An 18,265-nucleotide genomic window follows, 5' to 3' on the forward strand; every position below is an offset into this window, starting at 1 on the left:
ACACACACACACACATATATATATATATAAAAAAACGAGTTAAGGTTTAACTGTGAATCTCAGAGGAAGGTAAACATCTGTGAGCATTCACCTCTGAATGACTGAAGCGTAGATTTTTTTTTTTTATTTCTCTTTTCAATGATTCCTTTTATATTTACCTGAGTTTTCAAAGTCCTTGTAAGAGGCTGCCCAGGTCTCTACCATTCCCAGCAGGGTGTTCTCCATGATCTGCAGGTCGGTGGTGGGACAGTTGCATTGTGGGAACTCTTCGGCACATTGGCAGATGCACTGACTGTTACGACAAACATACTCGCCCTCCCCGTTGCACATGATGTAGCTGAGAGCTGATTGGACAAACTTCTCCTGTAGGTATTCTGGGAAAATGACCTGTAGGCCTGTGAGAGTTCAGGAAAAAGAGGAAAAACAAAACAAAAAAAACCTTACTTCAATAATGTCTTAAATGGAGACATAGCAACTGTATTTTACGTTACACATGTCTTGTGATGAATGAACAGTTGGGTGACATCTTAAATGTGCTTGTGAGTTTTTATTTATTTACTTATCTGTTTTATTCTACTTTATTTACATCAAAATAATAAATGTATCATTCAAATAGCTGGAATTCTCAACATCTCAACATCTCTCTCTCTCTCTCTCTCTCTCTCTCTCTCTCTCTCTAAACATATATTTAAACTCACCACTCACTTTATTAGAAACATCTCTGTTGGAAGTACATTCACTTTATGAAGTGTAACAACCTTATATACAGGTATATAATGACAGACTGTGACCCATTGGCTGTGCACAGTGTATCAGCCACACTCTACCACGTTCAGCAATGATCAGTTTCTGACCACAGGACTGCCGTTGACTGGATATCATTTATGACACAGCGACACTGTCATGGTAGTGAGAAGTGACATGATCATGAGATGATAGTTAGGCCTGGGTGTGATATGGTAGTGAGATAATAGTGAGATGGTCGTGGCATGGGGGTGATACAGTAGTGAGATGATAGTGAGATGGTCGTGGCATGGGGGTGATATGATAGTGAGATGGTCGTGGCATGGGGCGATACAGTAGTGAGATGGTAGTGAGATGGGGGTGATATGATAATGAGATTATAGTGAGAAGTTAGTGAGATAGTCATGATGTGGGGGCGATGTGGTGTTGAGATTATAGTGAGATGGTAGTGAGATAGTCGTGACGTGGGGGCGATGTGGTAGTGAGATTATAGTGAGATGGTAGTGAGATAGTTGTGACATGGAGGTGATGTGGTAGTGAGATTATAGTGAGATGGTTGTGAGATAGTCGTGACATGGAGGTGATATGGTAGTGAGATAGTTGTGACGTGGGGGCGATGTAGTAGTGAGATTATAGTGAGATGGTAGTGAGATAGTCGTGACGTGGGGGCGATACAGTAGTGAGATTATAGTGAGATGGTAGTGAGATAGTCGTGACATGGAGGTGATATGGTATTGAGAAGTTAGTGAGATAGTCGTGACGTGGGGGCGATGTAGTAGTGAGATTATAATGAGATGGTAGTGAGATAGTTGTGATGTGGAGGCGATGTAGTAGTGAGATTATAGTGAGATGGTAGTGAGATAGTTGTGACGTGGAGGCGATGTAGTAATGAGATTATAGTGAGATTATAGTGAGATAGTTGTGATGTGGGGTTGATGTGGCCGTGCGGTGTAACAGGCACAGCAGTGTTGTTCGTGTTTCTACACATATCAGTGTCACTGCCTGGTTGAGAAGCATCCTCCACCCAAAGTTCTGTGACCTGACACTGAGCATTGATGAAGGGCTAGATGATGACTGACACAAACTGTCTGCCTGGTCCATGGTCTTCTACGACAACATGAATTTTCTACAAAGCAAGAACCTCTAAAAAAGTGGCTGGTAAGTGTGTGCGTTTGTGTGCGCGTGTGCGTGTGTGTGTTTGTGTGTGTACACACAGATACAGCACTGTATAAAAAAGGCTAGGAAAAGGGGAAAACAAGCAAATTGACTTTTCTTTTTCCATATAAACCCAGCCATACAGCCATACAATTCCACAACATAGAAGTACAATGGAGTCATACTATAGTGTAGTGTGTGTGTGTGTGTGTGTGTGTGTGTGTGTTTTAAGTTCAATTTTGAGTGTGAGATTCAGTACTTCTGTCAGATCTATGGGCATGAATCACTCTGTCAGTGAGCCAGAAAAGTTTGTTTTTCCAGGTTTGCCCCAGGTCTGTTTTCCTTTGAACTGTCCCTGGTGAATGGGTGGAACTTATCAGATGTGATAAAGGAGAATCGTGATTGATGTATTCAGTCCTGATCTCTGTTAGCTTATTTTTTATAAAGTTTGTTCCTCTGTGTGTGTGTGTGTGTGTGTGTGTGTGTGTGTGTGTGCGCACGTTAGTGTGAATGAGTGCACTTGCATGTGTGTGATTGAGTGTGTGTGTGTGTGTGTGTGTGTGTGTGTGCGCGCGTTAGTGTGAGTGAGTGCACTTGCATGTGTGTGATTGTATGTGTGTGATTGTGTGTGTGTGTGTGTGTGTGTGTGTGTGTGTGCGGAGAGAGGAGAGAATTCATTTAGCATTGATACAGTATTGGTTTCTCTCTGTAGAATTCTGTGCTATGAAACTGTATGTTCCCCTAGGCTCATTATCTTTCCTCCCCCCATCTATCACTTAACATGTATCAGCTGTCTGCATCGTATTCAGAGAAGTCTGTGCACGAGTGACCAGAATGAAAAAGAACCTGTGAATGCTCCAGTGAAAACCATACATTTACCAGCAAAGAGACAATAAATCACAACCTCTAAGACTGATTCAGATCAGATTCTCTGTGGTCACATACACACAATGCCTCAATGCTGCTTAAAAGAATCCATACAAAAAATTGCATGAGTACAAAACGATGAATCTAATATTAGTCGTCAGTGTGCGGTCAAATATGAAATCCGTATGCACAGAGAACAGGTATAGTAAGCATTACAAAACTATTGTATCTTTCTCAATATATTGCAGTCTTGTTGAAGTGGTTTGAGTAAATTGCATTTCCCTGTAGGCATTAACCTCTTAACCCAAGCCACTGTACTGAGAAGTATTTAAACACATTCAATTATGAAAATATTTGCAGTAGAAAATGAAAAACGAATAAAAAACAACGCTGAAAGCTAAGGCATAATCCGACAGCAGAAGCTCTACGGACAGAGGGTAAGCTGCAGGAAGGACGAAAAATCAATTTGAAACAATGGGAGGTCCAACAACAAACGTTTTAAATATGAAAATAAAGACAAAAAAGGCAGTGACCCTTCTCCGCATGCTTCAGAGCAGCCCAGGAAATTAAAATTTAGAAAAAAAAAAAAAAGGACCCAGTGGGTTGTCCCTGTCAAGTTCCCTAATGCTGTTTATTTATTTATTTTCCCTTCTTCCCCCCCCCTTTTTTTTTTTTTTTTTTTTTTTTTCCACGCGTCTCGTGTATTAACAGGAAGGAGCACGGATTGGAACACGGCTATTCATCTGTCAGACAGATATGAATTATGTTTACACCACAGTCTCCCAGACCAACAGGCTTCTGTCGCCCCCACAACTGGTGGTGGTGGAGTTGGGTGGGGGTGGGGGGTGGGGGGGTATCATATCTGACCCCTCGGAGTGGTGGAATAGCGATGCTCCCAGTCCGCCCCCCTCACAGCCAATCTTCATTTAGGCTGATATATTCCTGGGCCTTCGACTTCAGTGTGATTTGTGGAAGAATCCAGATGGTGGGTTCACGCATGGATACAGCAAGACGACGGCGGCGGTGCCAGCAGCCCCTTCCAAGCTCCCTGTAACACCTCTCTCTCTCTCTCTCTCTCTCTCTCTCCCTCTCTCTCTCTCTCTCCCTCTCTCTCCCTCTCTCTCTCTCTCTCTCTCTCTCTGTCTCTCTCTCTCACTCTCTCTCTCTCTCTCTCTCTCTCTCTCTCTGTCTCTCTCTCTCTCTCTCTCTCTCCCTCTCTCTCTCTCTCACTCTCTCTCTCTCTCTCTCTCTCTCTCTCTCCCCTTCTCCATTACAGATATGGCGTGGAAGATGCGGAGGCTTTGTAACTAAGATATTACACAGACCCAGTGGTTTCTCTCTCTCTGTAAACCTCTCTTTTACTGTCTACCTCTCTCACATTCACATTTTTTTGCGTGTCATTTTGTGTCATTTTCACTGTCTTTTTCAAAGACATAACTCCTGTTTTTTTTTTTTTGTTTGTTTTTTTGTTTTTTTTTTTCTACCCTCTCTCTGATTCTCCATCAGCCACTCCATCTCTGTATCCCCTCTCTTCCAAGACTCTTACTCTCTCTTCCTCACACACACACACACACACACACACACACATACACTCTCACTCCCTCTCTCACCCTCACTTTCTCCATCTCTGTCACTCTATCCCTTCTCAGGTTCTCCACCTCTGAGAATCTGTGCATTCTCATTCTCTATCCCTCTCTCTCCCCTCCATCCTCTCTCTCTCTCTCTCTCTCTCTCTCTCTCTCTCTCTCTCTCTATCTCTCTCTCTCTCCCCTTCCCCTCTTTCTCTCTTCCTCTCTCTACCCTTCGATTTCTCCAGCTATACCTGATATTACACATTGTATCACACTGTCTGATGACACATTTCCTACTTTCACACTCACTGGTAAAAAAAAAAGAAGAAAAGAAAGAAAAAAAATATTCTGGACATTATTTGGCTGGGCCTGTACCAAGACATAAATATCAGAAGCTCACTTTCACTCATAACATGAAGTTGGTTGCCTTCCAAGATGTTAAAAATGAACAGCCAAGGGAAGTGTTAGTGTATCAGTCTTCAGATCGGGATGCTAAACATCAGTCAGCGTGGTAATGCGTGAACGCAGTTTATTACCCCCCGAAAATTTTGATATATCTTGTCTGAAATTCGGGCTGTCTTAAAATCTATCCGTGCAAAAGCCTAATGTAGCTGACACACATAAAGTTGGATGGCAGTTCTGTCATAACCATCAAAAATGTCTATGAATGATGGCAGATAATCAGACAGCGTAATGGTCGAAATCTTCAGATTTGCCAGACAAAAAGGAGGCTGACGGTATCTGCGAGGATTTTTTTCCTTCTCTCTTTTTCTCTCTTTCTTTTTTTTTTTTTTTTTTTGACAAGCGTTCACGTCATGCTTTGGCAGAGTAAAAAATTCACCCCTGCTCTTCTCCTGCCACAGTCTATAAATTGTAACTCCAGTCGATCCGGTCACACACTGTGCCTCGTTTATCAGAGTAAAGTACTTCCTTTTTTTTTTACGTTTCTTTCTAATACTTCTTTACTTTAGCGTCAAACCGACAAGTTTATTAAATTCCATTCTATTTCACTCGGCTTTATGGTCTGTGCTATTGTACGGTTCTTTTGTTTTATATTACTTCATTTCTGGGCACTGTGAATGGCTGCTTAAAGAGTACGAATATAATCTTAATTACGCGCTAACTCATTGATGACTGAAGATTTTTAGCTGATTCTTAATTCCACTATCCTTAATTGATGATTCTTAGTGAAGCAGTTACATAGCTGAGTCATGTGTGTCACGTATCAGAAGAATCAACCAACGTTTCACTATACCTCTTTTCTTCACCTGTCCGTGACTAGTCATATTTTCATAAATATCATCATAACCCTGTAATATTCTTGATGCATCTAGTCTCAGCTGTCATGGTCGAGTCGTGTGTGTGTGTGTGTGTGTGTGTGTGTGTGTGTGTGTGTGTATATATATATATATATATATGTCCTGAGAGTGCTGGGGCAGGGAAGTGGTTTTATGCCTGCCACAGAGGGAAAGACTTTGGCACCAGCAGCCAAATGTCACACCACGCTCCACCCCATAATCGCGGCCTTCATCGAAGATTAACTGAGCGTTGTGCGCATGCAAATTCCCAAAATAATCATTACTCCAAGCACCGGTGCGATAAGGCGCATTACTTTCGTCTGGTACAAAGTTTCCTGCCAAGGCCTGGTTATGGACTCCCGTTAAAAAAAAAAAAAAAAAAAGGAAAGAACCGCTTCTCGGTGATGCTATCCTCTGCTTTCACTTTATGCAAGAGAAATGGCAATGATACTCTTTATGTCTTCTCTAAACAACGAGACGTTATGATACTGTATTTGATAGGACAATTCTCTTTTTAAAGGACACTAGAAAGAACAATCAACATTGTATGGACATGAAAGACAGTGTTCCGAACATTAACACAGAACTATGACAGATGTGAAAATACCATCTGCAAGGCAAAGTGTCTCAGTCATCCAAGATAGATTGATAGATACACCATACTCCGCTTTCTGCCATCACATCCATCAAACATGACTGTCAAAGAAAGACACTGTTCCATTCAGCCAATTAAAATGAAGCATTTCAGAATAAAAACCATATCAGCCCTTCTATTCCCTTCTGTCTGCCCGCCTCTTTATTATCAGTTAAGTTCGGTGACATTTTCTGTATCCACCCCCATCGCTCTCTGCTAATACTACCAGTCCAGGGCCATAGAGTTGTGCTTAAACTCTGTTTACACATTCAAGTAATGTCCCTCTTCTCTGTCAAACTTCATTGATTGCTGACATTGATTTTCAGTAATTGTTTTAGCTAACACTGACTTAACCCACCAGGCCGAATCCATTTACTGAAGCCAGAACGCCTTTTAAAGGTGAAGCGCCAGCTGGGGCTAATTTTTAACTTTCAGTCTGGTTTCAGAATTTAAATGATGGTAACACCCATGGATTTGGATGTCTGGATCGGGTATTAGGTCTCATTATTTGACAAAATATCTTGGCTCTCTTCATGATATATTTTTAGTGTGTGTATTCTGTTTCATTTGGCATGTATTATATGCTAACAAACATCTACAGTTAGCTTTGTTTGGATCAGTTGTAAATGTTCTCTTAGCCTAGCATTGAGAACGCACCATGACTCTAGTTAAGGCCAATTTATACTTCTGCGCAGCCGCGTACCCTACACCGTAGCCTACGCCGTAGCCTGAGCAAACCACGACAACTGTGATTGGTCCGTTTGGTAGCATCACCCTCCTCCTGCCTCAATCGGTTCAATGCTCATGCACACCATCTCCTCTGATGTCTTCTCTCTTTGCTGTGTTGCAGTAATTTCAGTAAAAGAAACCATTGTTCAACATGTATTAGCTCCAACTCGAATATGAATATGATGTGGTCAGTTTCAGTTGCCACTGAAAACTTTTGGCAAAATGGCAAACTGAGCGCTCATTATTTTGAGAGCTCCGTTTGTTTGTCCTGCAAAGTTTAGAAACTAGTCCTTCTTTTGAATGCAAAACAGATTTTAAAACAGATCTTGTTTTACAGATATCATTTTATTTAACTTTATTCTCGCCATGGTTTGTAATGCACGAAAATCAACAGAGTGGCATAGGAGTCCCACCATTTTGCGGATATAATTACAGAGCAACGCAGACACACCAACGCACAAGTATAAATGCTCACAAAGGTAAATCAACCTGCACAAGTATAAATCAGCCTTTACTGCCCTAGTGTTCCATTCAAACGCTAATTAATGCTAGCAAATCCACATTAAACAAACACTCACACACACATACAAACAAACAAACAAACAAAGACATACAGAGGGAAGGTAAGGAACAAAAGGTGAGGGGGGGGGGGGGGGGGGGGGGGGGTACAACACGCAAACAGAAAAAAATCCCTTTAGGAGAGTGAATAATAAATAAAAAAGTAAGTAAATAAATAAATAAATAAGTAAATAAATAAATGATGCATGGCAGTAGAATACAGATGAACTACGGGGGAGCAGTCACATTTGAATGTGGCAGATTGCTCTCAGTCAAATGATGGATGGCAAAAGAAACCAGGTCTATATTAGACTGCACAGGTAACTGTAGCCTGAGCACAGTAATTCTTTCAGAGTTTCAAACAAAAAAAAAAAAAGAAGAGGAAGAAGAAGAAGAGGCAGAAGAAGAAGGGAAAATGAGAGGTAGTAATTATCATAAAGACAGAAAATTACACACAGAAATGGCCCCTGGTAACCAGGCCCACTGGCTGCCTGGGAATGAGGGTAAAGAAGAAATTGCATGGTACAACAAATTGTAGGTTGAGGCATGAGGTGGTTATGGTGCTGAGACAGGAGGAGGGACAGAGAGAGAGAGAGAGAGAGAGAGAGAGAGAGAGAAAACACTAGATGAGCTGTCCATGGGTCCTAAAAACCTCAGGGACACTGAAAGCTAAGCACACCAGAATTACAAAGTGTTTTTTTCTGGAGACTCTTTTTTTTTTTTTTTTAAGAGTTGCTCATAACCAACTCTCACAATATCCCTTCTTACCCCCCTCACACACCACCCTCTACCACAGTAGAAGAGAGTGAATCAGGCAGAATGAAGACTGGAGGATCCTGGTTGAAATACAAAAAGCATATCTTTAAGAGCAGTACAGTGGCTGGAGTAACGTCATAAACAAACACACAAACAAACAAATAGCAGTCAAACAAAGGAATAAACATATAAATAAATGAATAAAAGAATAAATGAGTAAATAAATAAATAAATGCTGCACAACTGATGGCATTATTTTATAGTAATACTGCTCCATAAAACATATTTTATGGATCAATCAATATTCCTCAATAATCTGGGCAAATTGTCATGTAGGTGTCGTAAACAGGCTCTTAAAATGTCACGTGGAACGAGATATGCTTTACCACCCTAATAACAGCTTAAGTGTGATCTCCTCTGTGGCATATGGCGGACTCTGTCACACTAAGTTGAGAAAAGTGTTCGAAAAAGCTGGTAAAACCGCATGGAATCAGATCAAATATAAATCAAATAGAGAACATTTCCTCTTGTTCAATAACTTCATTGGAGTATTTCAGAAGATCTCTCTCATGTAACAGATCTCTAAGCGATGCTTGTAGAAGTTACATGCGTATCTCTCACATGTCCACACATATAGGGTAATACCCAACCAGTCACAAGTACTGCACTGCCAACAAAGGACTAAAACACTGATCAGTAAGAGGAAGACAATACTGGATCTATGCACATGTGTTTGCTTGTGTGTGTGTGTTTGCTTGTGAGTGTATATGTGTGTGTACATGCGTGTGCATTTGTGTATGCATGTGTGTGTGTGCGTGTGTGTGTTTCTGTGAGGTCTTAGAAATCAACAGTCACTGCCAGACTTTGAGGGCTCTGGGCTAAGCAATGCGCTGATTTACGGACGAACGAGTTCAAGTAGAAACTCGTTCTTGATTGACTGCCTCCAATCGAGACTTGACCTGCAGGGTTAGCGAGGAGGGATTTTCATCAGGTACGCCGGCGCCTTCCGTGTGACCGAGTGAGGTGAAAGCAAGGGTGCAGGCATCAGTCTTCTGAATGATCTGGCATTATGGGATAGCTGTACCCGACAACTGAGTATTATACGAAGAGAAAGAGTCCTGGTGTTTAGAGGCATCTTCTAAGCTCAGAGGGCAGCTGTGAAACTACATGCTGTTAACTGGGATTGGATCATACTTTATGCTGCTCAAATTATTGATTCAATCTCCAAGTGTTCGCTAATGGAATATTGAGACTTATGATTATGGCTATGGTGTGTGTGTCTATGGTTCTGTGTATCTGTGTTTGTGTGTGTGTGTGTGTGTGTGTGTGTGTGTGTCTGGGATTAGAGGGCTAGGTGTAAGTCTGTGTTTGTGGCAGTATCTCTGCCTCTCTGTGCAGGTATGTAATCTGACGAGTGACTGCATTTGCTCCAATTTTTTTTCTAATATTAATTTACCATGTTCTGAATCACAGCCATTGACATATCACGCATTCAGCATCGGCAGGTTCACTGTGATATCAAACAGCTTGAAAATTGACAGGCTCCCTCCCGAGGAGAGCAACCCCAACCAATCATTTTTTGTCTTGCCATTAATGACATTCTGTTTTGGCATAAACAAACAAATAAATAATTGTAGCTCTATTAATTGCTGACAGTCCTCACCACCACACATCTCAAATGATTTTTTTTTTTTTATGTATTTTTCTATTTGTTTGTTTATTAGACGTGTGCCACTCCTCAGAAGACAAGAAAAAGAGAAAGAGAGAGAGAAAGAGAGAGAGAGAGAGAGAGAGAGAGAGAGAGAGAGAGAGAGAGAGAGAGAGAGGGAGAGAAAGAGTGAGCGGAATGATGAGTATGTAATCCATCAAACGGCAGATGAATTGCCTGTGGGGCTATTTAATTTATTTTCCTTCCACCACTCTGAAAACTGTTGGCACAGGTTCTTACAACATATTCATAAATCTTCCACCATAGTCTCATGGCGTCTGGAAGAAAGAAAGAAAGAAAGAAAGAAAGAAAGAAAGAAAGAAAGAAAGAGGTGAGAGAGAAGGAGAAAGCAAATTATGTTGCTTTTGTTTTTACTTTCTTTTTTTTTTTTTTTCTTTTTTTCTCCACTCACTAATTTCCAGCTGCCATAGCTGTGTTAATTGTGGTTTTCGGAGACGGTTCAGTTGAGGAGGCAGATTCGGCTGTGTCCTGTCTGCCCAGTGGCTGTCTGTGTAGCAGACAGATGAAGAGTTATTGCTAGGATTAAGTGACGAACGACTGGGCTGTTTAACTACCACTTGTTAATTTCCCACCTTCCTTTAATTTCCTTCCCTCTCTTTAATGGCGGACTATTTAGAGGTCCCCGTGGAAGCATAAAACTAACATCAATCGCCCAACAAATCCATTGGACAAACCAGCATCCTAAAGTTTGTTACGAAAGACAAAACGAAGGTGAGGAGGGTCGGCCTTGAGCGAGGGCATTTAACGTAACGACGGCTCTCTCACAAGTGTCACTAAAAATGCCACCGGCAGCTTGCATAATCAATGCTTAATGATTACGGGTATTGGAGGCAAAAACTGTTTATCTGTGTTATCAACAGTTTACCACGAGCATGATGATAATGAGTACATGTCAAAAGATGCAAGGCTTTATGTGTGTCGTATGAAGAGATATGTATGTAACAGACTCCATATTATCATCTGGTCAAAACACAAGACAAAAAGACTTCATCCCACCTATTCTTAACATTATTAGTAAAAAAGTACTGTTTGTCAGTGCCTACAGAGAAAGACTCAGGTTACCAAAAACCTCCCACTGTAAGAACTAGACTCCTCCCTGGATAACTTCTAGACTGCTGAGACTTTGATTCCGTCTGTCTGACAGCGCATCCACCTTGTCACTGTCTTATCTTTCACTTGACAAGTTTTGAGAGTGTGTCAGATTTTCCTCGTCATTCTCGATGCCTGCTTTCCTACACGACCACAAACCGACGCCCATCCAACAGCCTTGAAGAGAAAGGCTAACAGTTATGTCACAGTGATGTCAGGAGCTCGAAAACAATTGTGACCATTCCTCAGACAAAATCCCCAGCATCTCTTACTCTGTTGTGGTAACCAAAGGAAAGCATCCATGCATGCATCTGTCCTCTGGTGAGGGAAAAAAAAAAAAAAAAACATTCTCTTTTCTCCCCCATTTTTTCCCACTTTGCATCATTTTGGCTTGTGGCAATGGGGAAGAGGACCAGCATTGCTTTGATAGGTGGTTCCCTTGATGTCAGCTTTCTGCTCCACCATTCTAATCTAAATCTAACAGAGAGAATATGCTAGCATGCTGTGTTCATTGTTACGTTATCCTTCTGTGTTATCTGTGGTTTCCAGGCATAAGATCACAAAGACTAACATAAAAAAGAGGGGGGGGGGGGGTTGGCTTGTAATATTCAAATGTCAAAAGCAAAAAAAAAAAAAAATGTCCATATGTGAGCTGGATTCCTTTTCACGTATGCTGTTTGCTTTAATGTTAGTCATTGCTGGAAATGTGGCCAGGTTCTTTTCTTTCTCTCCCTCTCTCTGTCACTCTCTGTCATTCTGTTTGAATGTCTGTCATTGGCATTCTGGCATATTCTAGCATTTTCTGTTTATCACTGGTTCAGTTGGATGGTTAGGTGGTTAAGTTTTTTTTTTTTTTTTGAAGCCTCAGTCACACAGTGATTAAAAAGTTTCAGTTCGTTAAGCGCAGGCCCTTAATGATTAGACCTCCTCCACTCTGTGGTCTGAATCAATCAACACATCTTATAATTATGCACAAAAACAAGAATAGCAAAACATGCATGTGCCACAGTGCTAGAAGGAGGAGGACAGGGAGAGAGAGAGAGAGAGAGAAAGAAAGAGAGAGACAGAGAGAGGAACAGAGAGAGAGAAAGAGAGAGAGAGAGAGAGAGAGAGAGAGAGAGAGAGAGAGAGAGATGTGAGGTCTACAAAGCGCTCTCTCTCTCCCTCTCTCTCTCTCTCTCTCTCTCTCTGTGTCTTTGTGTCTTTGTTTCTTCGAATAGGAAAATGAAGCTCATTCCACTTTGTCGAGGAGAAAAAGCAAGAACGGAACCTCTCCCGAAACAAAACTTCACTTTGTTTTGAATATTTCATAAAGACAGTGAATCAAAAGAAGAGCCAAATAGACTCATTGGCTGTAAACAATTCCTACAAGGAACAAAATGCATGGAGATAATGCTAAATAGCAGTCCTGTTGTCTGTCATGTGTTACTGTTATAAAGTATTCGACTTTTTTTTTTTTCTTTTTTTTTTTCCATATGTAAAAATGGTGTGTGTGCTAAAACTACAGTTTTGCACAGTGAGAGTAAAAAAGAAAAGATCCATTTAAAAAATAAATAAATAAATAAAAATTTAAAAAAAACAAAAACAAATAAATAAATAAAAGAAAGCACACCATGTACCCGACCTGTTTCCCAGGCAACAGGCATCAACAGTTCTAGAAGGCCTCCACAGGGGTGAGGATACTTTTTCTCTCCGCTCTCCTGACCTCAGCGCTGGGCCAGAACAATGATCCACCTCACGGTTCAACCCTGAGCTCAAATCCCCCATGGAGACCCTCCCTCCCCTTAGATAAATCCAGATTTGGATTCTATGGCGCTCTGTCTCGTACCACCAAACCTCAGGGGGTAAGCGATGATCTCTCTTTCTCTCCCTCTCTGACACCTTTCTGTATTTCAGTTCTGAGGTCTGACCTTGGAGTGGATTGGGAGGGTTGTTTGAGGGCTGAAGCAATGATGGGGTTGTGGTGAGACCAGCTGCAATCCTTATCTTGGATCGTCTCAGGGGCCAGTTTGAGGTCTGCTTAGCAGACTGGTGTTGAGATTTTTCTAAGTGAAGCTGCTCTCCGCTGTACATAATTTCAGAAATGGAGATGTATGGTTTTGAAGTTTTTTGTGCTTCAGCTATGGGACTTTGATGTTCCTATACTGTGGTTCAGCATATGAATGTTGCAGGTTTATGGACAGCAGTGGTTTCAAGGTAACAGAAGTGATCTGTCTGAAGTAAGGGACTATATATATATATATATATATATATATATATATATATATATATATATATATATATATATATATATATATATATATATATTAGCAACTTCACTGTGTCTGTCTCTACCTCCCTGTCTCTTGGCCAATCAGAGCCAAGTTGGACAGTAATTGGTTGACCACCTTGTTAGTTAATTACTGTGTACACCTGTCCCCACTTCGTTACCTTGGTGTATGTGTGTGTGTGTGTGTGTGTGTGTGTGTGTGTGTTTTCATGTGTATGCTTGCAAAGTCCTACACTAGCTGTAAGAATTGTGCCATGCCCTGTTCCTTGTTTCATTGTTGCCTTGTTTTCCTTGTGTCCTGTTTGCCTTGATTAGTGTTACCTAGTTAGCCTTGGTTCCTTGTTAGCCATGTTCCCTTTGTTTAGCCCTGTTTCCTGTATCTAGCCCTGTCCTCTTGTTGTCCAGTGTGATGACCTCTGTTTGTTCTTGACTTTGGCCTGGCCTAGCCTGCAGTAGTCATATTTATTGTGTACCAGACCCTGTTGATTGAATACGATTTAGATTTCAATATAGAACTGCTTGCACTTGTATCCAATCTCCTCTCAGTTCATGACACACTGCTTGTGCCTGATCCAAGTATAAAATATAGCAGTCAATATAGCAGTATAGTGGTCAAAGTTGATGAGAGCTTGCCTTTACATCACACTTTCACTGAATGAACAATACCACACAGCTATGTGATCAATCTGACTTCTCACCAACAGCAAAATATCGCTTATCCATCAGTCTATCTATCTATCTATCTATCTATCTATCTATCTATCTATCTATCTATCTATCTATCTATCTATCTATCTATCTGTCTGTCTGTCTGTCGGTCTGTCTGTCTGTCTGTCTGTACACCCATAGATAGAACAAACTGGATATCAGCAGGAAGGTTGTTGTGCTCAGATTTTGAAATAGGGACTAAAGAAGACACAGAGTTATCGAGTCTTAGCAGTTAGACACAGCACAGCACAGCACAGCGCTGTTTGCTAGACGTTTCTGTCGACAGAATTTGAAATAACTGTGAAAATCAATGCCTGGGACACTTGATTAGCCTAGCTGTGTGAGTCCTACGTGGAAAGCTTGATTTCATTGCGCTTTCGAAAAGGAGCACATTGCAGTTGTTTCGCTTTGTTAAATGTCCCGGGGCGAAAACGTTGTTCCTCTATTTGATATCTATCTATCTCACAGAGAAGAATTGAAGAGAGAAGAACTGAGAAAAAGGGGGGAAAAAAACATATTCAAACAATTGTGATGACTTGTGGGGTACTGAGAGCTAGAGGTAGCACTTGAGTCTCATCAACACAGTAACTTTACCTGAAGGTTTCTCTCTCTCTCTGTCTCTCTACAGTGATGACCAGTCAAGAAACACAGTTGCTTGGCTGATAACACGCAGAACCGTTACAGTGTAGAGGAGTGAAAAACAGTCTGCATAAACCTTTAAGCTGTTTACACCCACCTCTCCACTCTCACTCTCCCCATAGCTCTCTATAGGCGCTTTCGCACCGTAGGAACTTTTCCATAGTTCTTAGAACTGTTGGAGAAAGTACCCCCTTTTTCGCGTGTTCGCACTGCAGGAACTTAGAACGATCATAGTTCTTAGAACGCTCTTTTGAGGGGCTTTTTTTAGCTCCTACTTCAGGGTAGGTACTTTTGCAGCGCAGTAGGAACCTTAGGTGTGACGTAGGTGTACAGCCATTGGTCCAGACGCATGTATACGACGACTGCAACCGCCATTTTTAAAGATCCGTGCAAAATATAAAGTCTTAGAACGTATTTCATTTAGCTTTTGATATTCATGTCTTAAAATGTCTGGAATTGTAGGAGGGGGCACATAGTTTTTATGTTTTATTTTACCGGTATTTTATATCCCCCAACAATGACCATTTTGCAACGTCCAATGTATATTTGTACATTGAAGAGGTAGCGTACACTCCCCTTCGGTAGGTGCTTGTGTGTCCGCTTGTGTGGCTGTGATCCGCATTTTAACCTAAAATAAGAATGTGTTTATCCAGCTTACGATTTTAGGGCTGCGGCGGGGAAAAAGAAAAAAAAAAAAAAACGATGCCACGAGCAAGGGTCAGGCACAAGCGCTATGCTAGCACCTGAAAAGTACTATGCCCATCAAGTCATTCACTGCTACTGCGGTGGTAAATGCATAAATGCATTGGGAAATTATTTTTACCATTGGACTGGGTCTATCGCCATACAGTTTTATTTTCGTTAATGATAAGGCAGTTATAGGTTATCTAATGTGCAATCAATATTTCTGTCATTCAAATTCAATAAAACTCATTGCATATACTCTAGTCTAGTTTGTCGATTTCTTTTGCCACAGTAATGGTTCTTTTTTTCCTTTTGGAGGTATTTAAAAGGTCTTAAAAGTCATTAAATTTGTACTTCAAAATGTGCAGCTATCCTGGTTAGTCGTAAACAACAGCTCTCAGCTGCTATACCGTCAGCCGGCTTACGTCACTTCAGCATTCCTACTGGCGGTGCGAAAGCAAACAGAAAAAAGGCCCTAGAACGAGTGTAGTTCTAGGGGAAGCTCCACAGGGGGTAGTTCCTATCGAATTAGACCCTAGAACTGTTCGGTGCGAAAGCGCCTTATCAAATCACCTCACCTATGGTTCATCTTAAAAACACTTTTCCACAAATTGGAAGACCCTCATGGGTCACCTCACCTTTCGACCTTGCTCCCCTGAACCCTAACCAGGCCTTACAAGACTCCTATATGTGCCCCGCCACCTCTGCCTATGTTTGTTTGAGAACGTGAAGCTGTTATGTGGCTTAGTTTTCCTCTTCCTCCTCATCTTTATTTATGTACTCCCTTTAACTGTATAACCCCCCCCCCCCCCCTCCCACCCCCTCCTTCAGTTTCCCTCCTTTGCCTTCCTTTTGATTAGTGCTATTATTCTGCCTGTTTGCTCACTGGAAGCGGAGCAAGGAATCAGAAAGCAATTTTATTAATGGCAACAACGATTCCTTCAAAGTGACCCATTCTAATTTGCTAATAAGTACAGACGAAGAGGGAGTCACCTGACTAATGGAATGGAGGGGACAGCAGGGGCTGCCCGCATTTTTCTTTTTCTTTTTCTTTTCTTTTTTTCTGCAGACAGTAACAACAGCCACCCTTGCAGTCTGCCCATTAAAATATTGTCTTTGTCAATCACACTGACTCTTCCCATCCTTTGTAATCCCACTGCTACCACCATCAACAAAGATATTAGATAATATACATTTTCACTCTTATGTGTATACCCAACCCAGCAAATGTCACGTTTTCTGTCTTTTTAAATGCCAAGCACAAACAGTGCACAAACGCTCTCTTGCTATTTTTTTTTTCTCCTCTCTTTTTTTCCTCCCTTGTGTTTTTGCATATGGATTCAACACACACAAAGGGCTCGTTGCCTTATAGGCCGAACTGCATCTTTTATTCTGCGCTAAGCAGCAATCTGTCAGAGAGACCTAAGTACCCACGGCTATTCAGCAGGATAACCCCATAGAGAGACCATCAGGTCTCAAGGTTACATCAGCACAGATAAACATGCTCTCTTTATCTAAAGAAAAGAATGTCATGACATGGGCATTCCTCACTAAACAAATAGTAAATTCCACTGAGATCCTAACATGACATTTTTTTTATTTGCATAATCTGAAGAGGATATTTAAAGTATTTAAAAAGGTAAAAAAAAAAAAAAGTACTCAGATACCTCAGCTTCAGCTCAGACACTGAGGTAAAAACATTTTACCTTGTTGCGAAACAAGTGAAATTGTCCAACTCTTGATGTGTTATAATCTTTTTGTCCGTATCCAAAGACATTTTGAGATGAAAATATAACTGTGCTTTAAAAATAAGTTAAAAGTGGATCATAGCCTTAATACCTGACCTTACATTAGTGAACACACACACACACACACCAATTCGAATGGCCGTCACACACATCGCTCAGTTTGCTTGCCCGGTCTTCGTTTCTGCTGACGCGACCAGACTCGTTTTCGAGAGCTAGCTGGTTAATTGATAGCTCTGAAAATGCGGTCGACATAATGTAAGTTAGTTTTTAATACATTTTTATGGGCTTCACGACAAGAGCAGAGCATCAAAGAAAAATGCAGCAGTCACCTCCCTTTACCTTGCCAAGGTATGACGTTCAGAGAGAATACAGAAGCACAGGAGGAGAAAAGCAGATAAAACATGTATTAAGCTGGCTCGCTATCAGTCCCTTACATCTTTATATTTCAGTACTTGTACTTCAGTAGGGTGGGTCGTCACAGAGACTGATTATGAGACATATATTTGACTGATACTTTTTTTTGTCTTTTTTTTTTTTTTTTGCTTAATAAAAGTGAGCTGTAGGATCAAGGCTACAGATGGTTGGGCCTCACAGCAGATGGATGACAGTATTTTTTTTACTTTTTCCAAAGTGCGGATGTCAATATATCTGATGCACACGGGTGTAGTTTAAATACCTGTTGATTTCTCAAAGGCTCCAGCCAAGAGAATTTATGAGAAAAGGAGGAAAAAAGCCTGATAGATAAAGTAATTATACAGGTCCATACAGACATAGTGATGTCTTTGGGGAGAAAAGGGAAGAAGAATGTTTTTGAATGGGAAAAAAAAGAGAGACTTTCACTCTGAAGTGCTACCGTTTCTTTAACATTTTACAGGGAAAAAAAGAGAGAAAAGAAAAGAGTAACTTTCCTCATCCGCCGAAGGAGGATCTGAAAGCCATAATTTCAGGTTCTAAAACTGTCACTGAGGTCCCTTTTTTTTTTTTCCTTTTTGTTGATGACTCCGATAGCCAAACAAGTGTCACGCTGCCACGGAAAAGCTGCAAAGCAGTTATTGTGTGGTTATCCAGAGATGTTTCCTAGTCTAAA

The 18,265-nt window shown here is 41.1% G+C and overlaps 1 protein-coding gene across 1 annotated transcript in view; it reads right to left on the reverse strand.

Moving 5' to 3' along the window:
- brinp1 (bone morphogenetic protein/retinoic acid inducible neural-specific 1) overlaps nt 1-18,265 on the reverse strand; it is a 73,194-nt gene that overhangs the window by 14,724 nt on the left and 40,205 nt on the right. Inside the window, exon 5 of the mRNA XM_030784688.1 lies at nt 159-395. Within this exon, the coding sequence (XP_030640548.1) occupies nt 159-395 (237 nt within the window). The remainder of the gene's footprint in view (nt 1-158; nt 396-18,265) is intronic.

This window comes from Chanos chanos, chromosome 9, assembly GCF_902362185.1.
Source record: "Chanos chanos chromosome 9, fChaCha1.1, whole genome shotgun sequence".
NCBI lineage: Eukaryota > Metazoa > Chordata > Actinopteri > Gonorynchiformes > Chanidae > Chanos > Chanos chanos.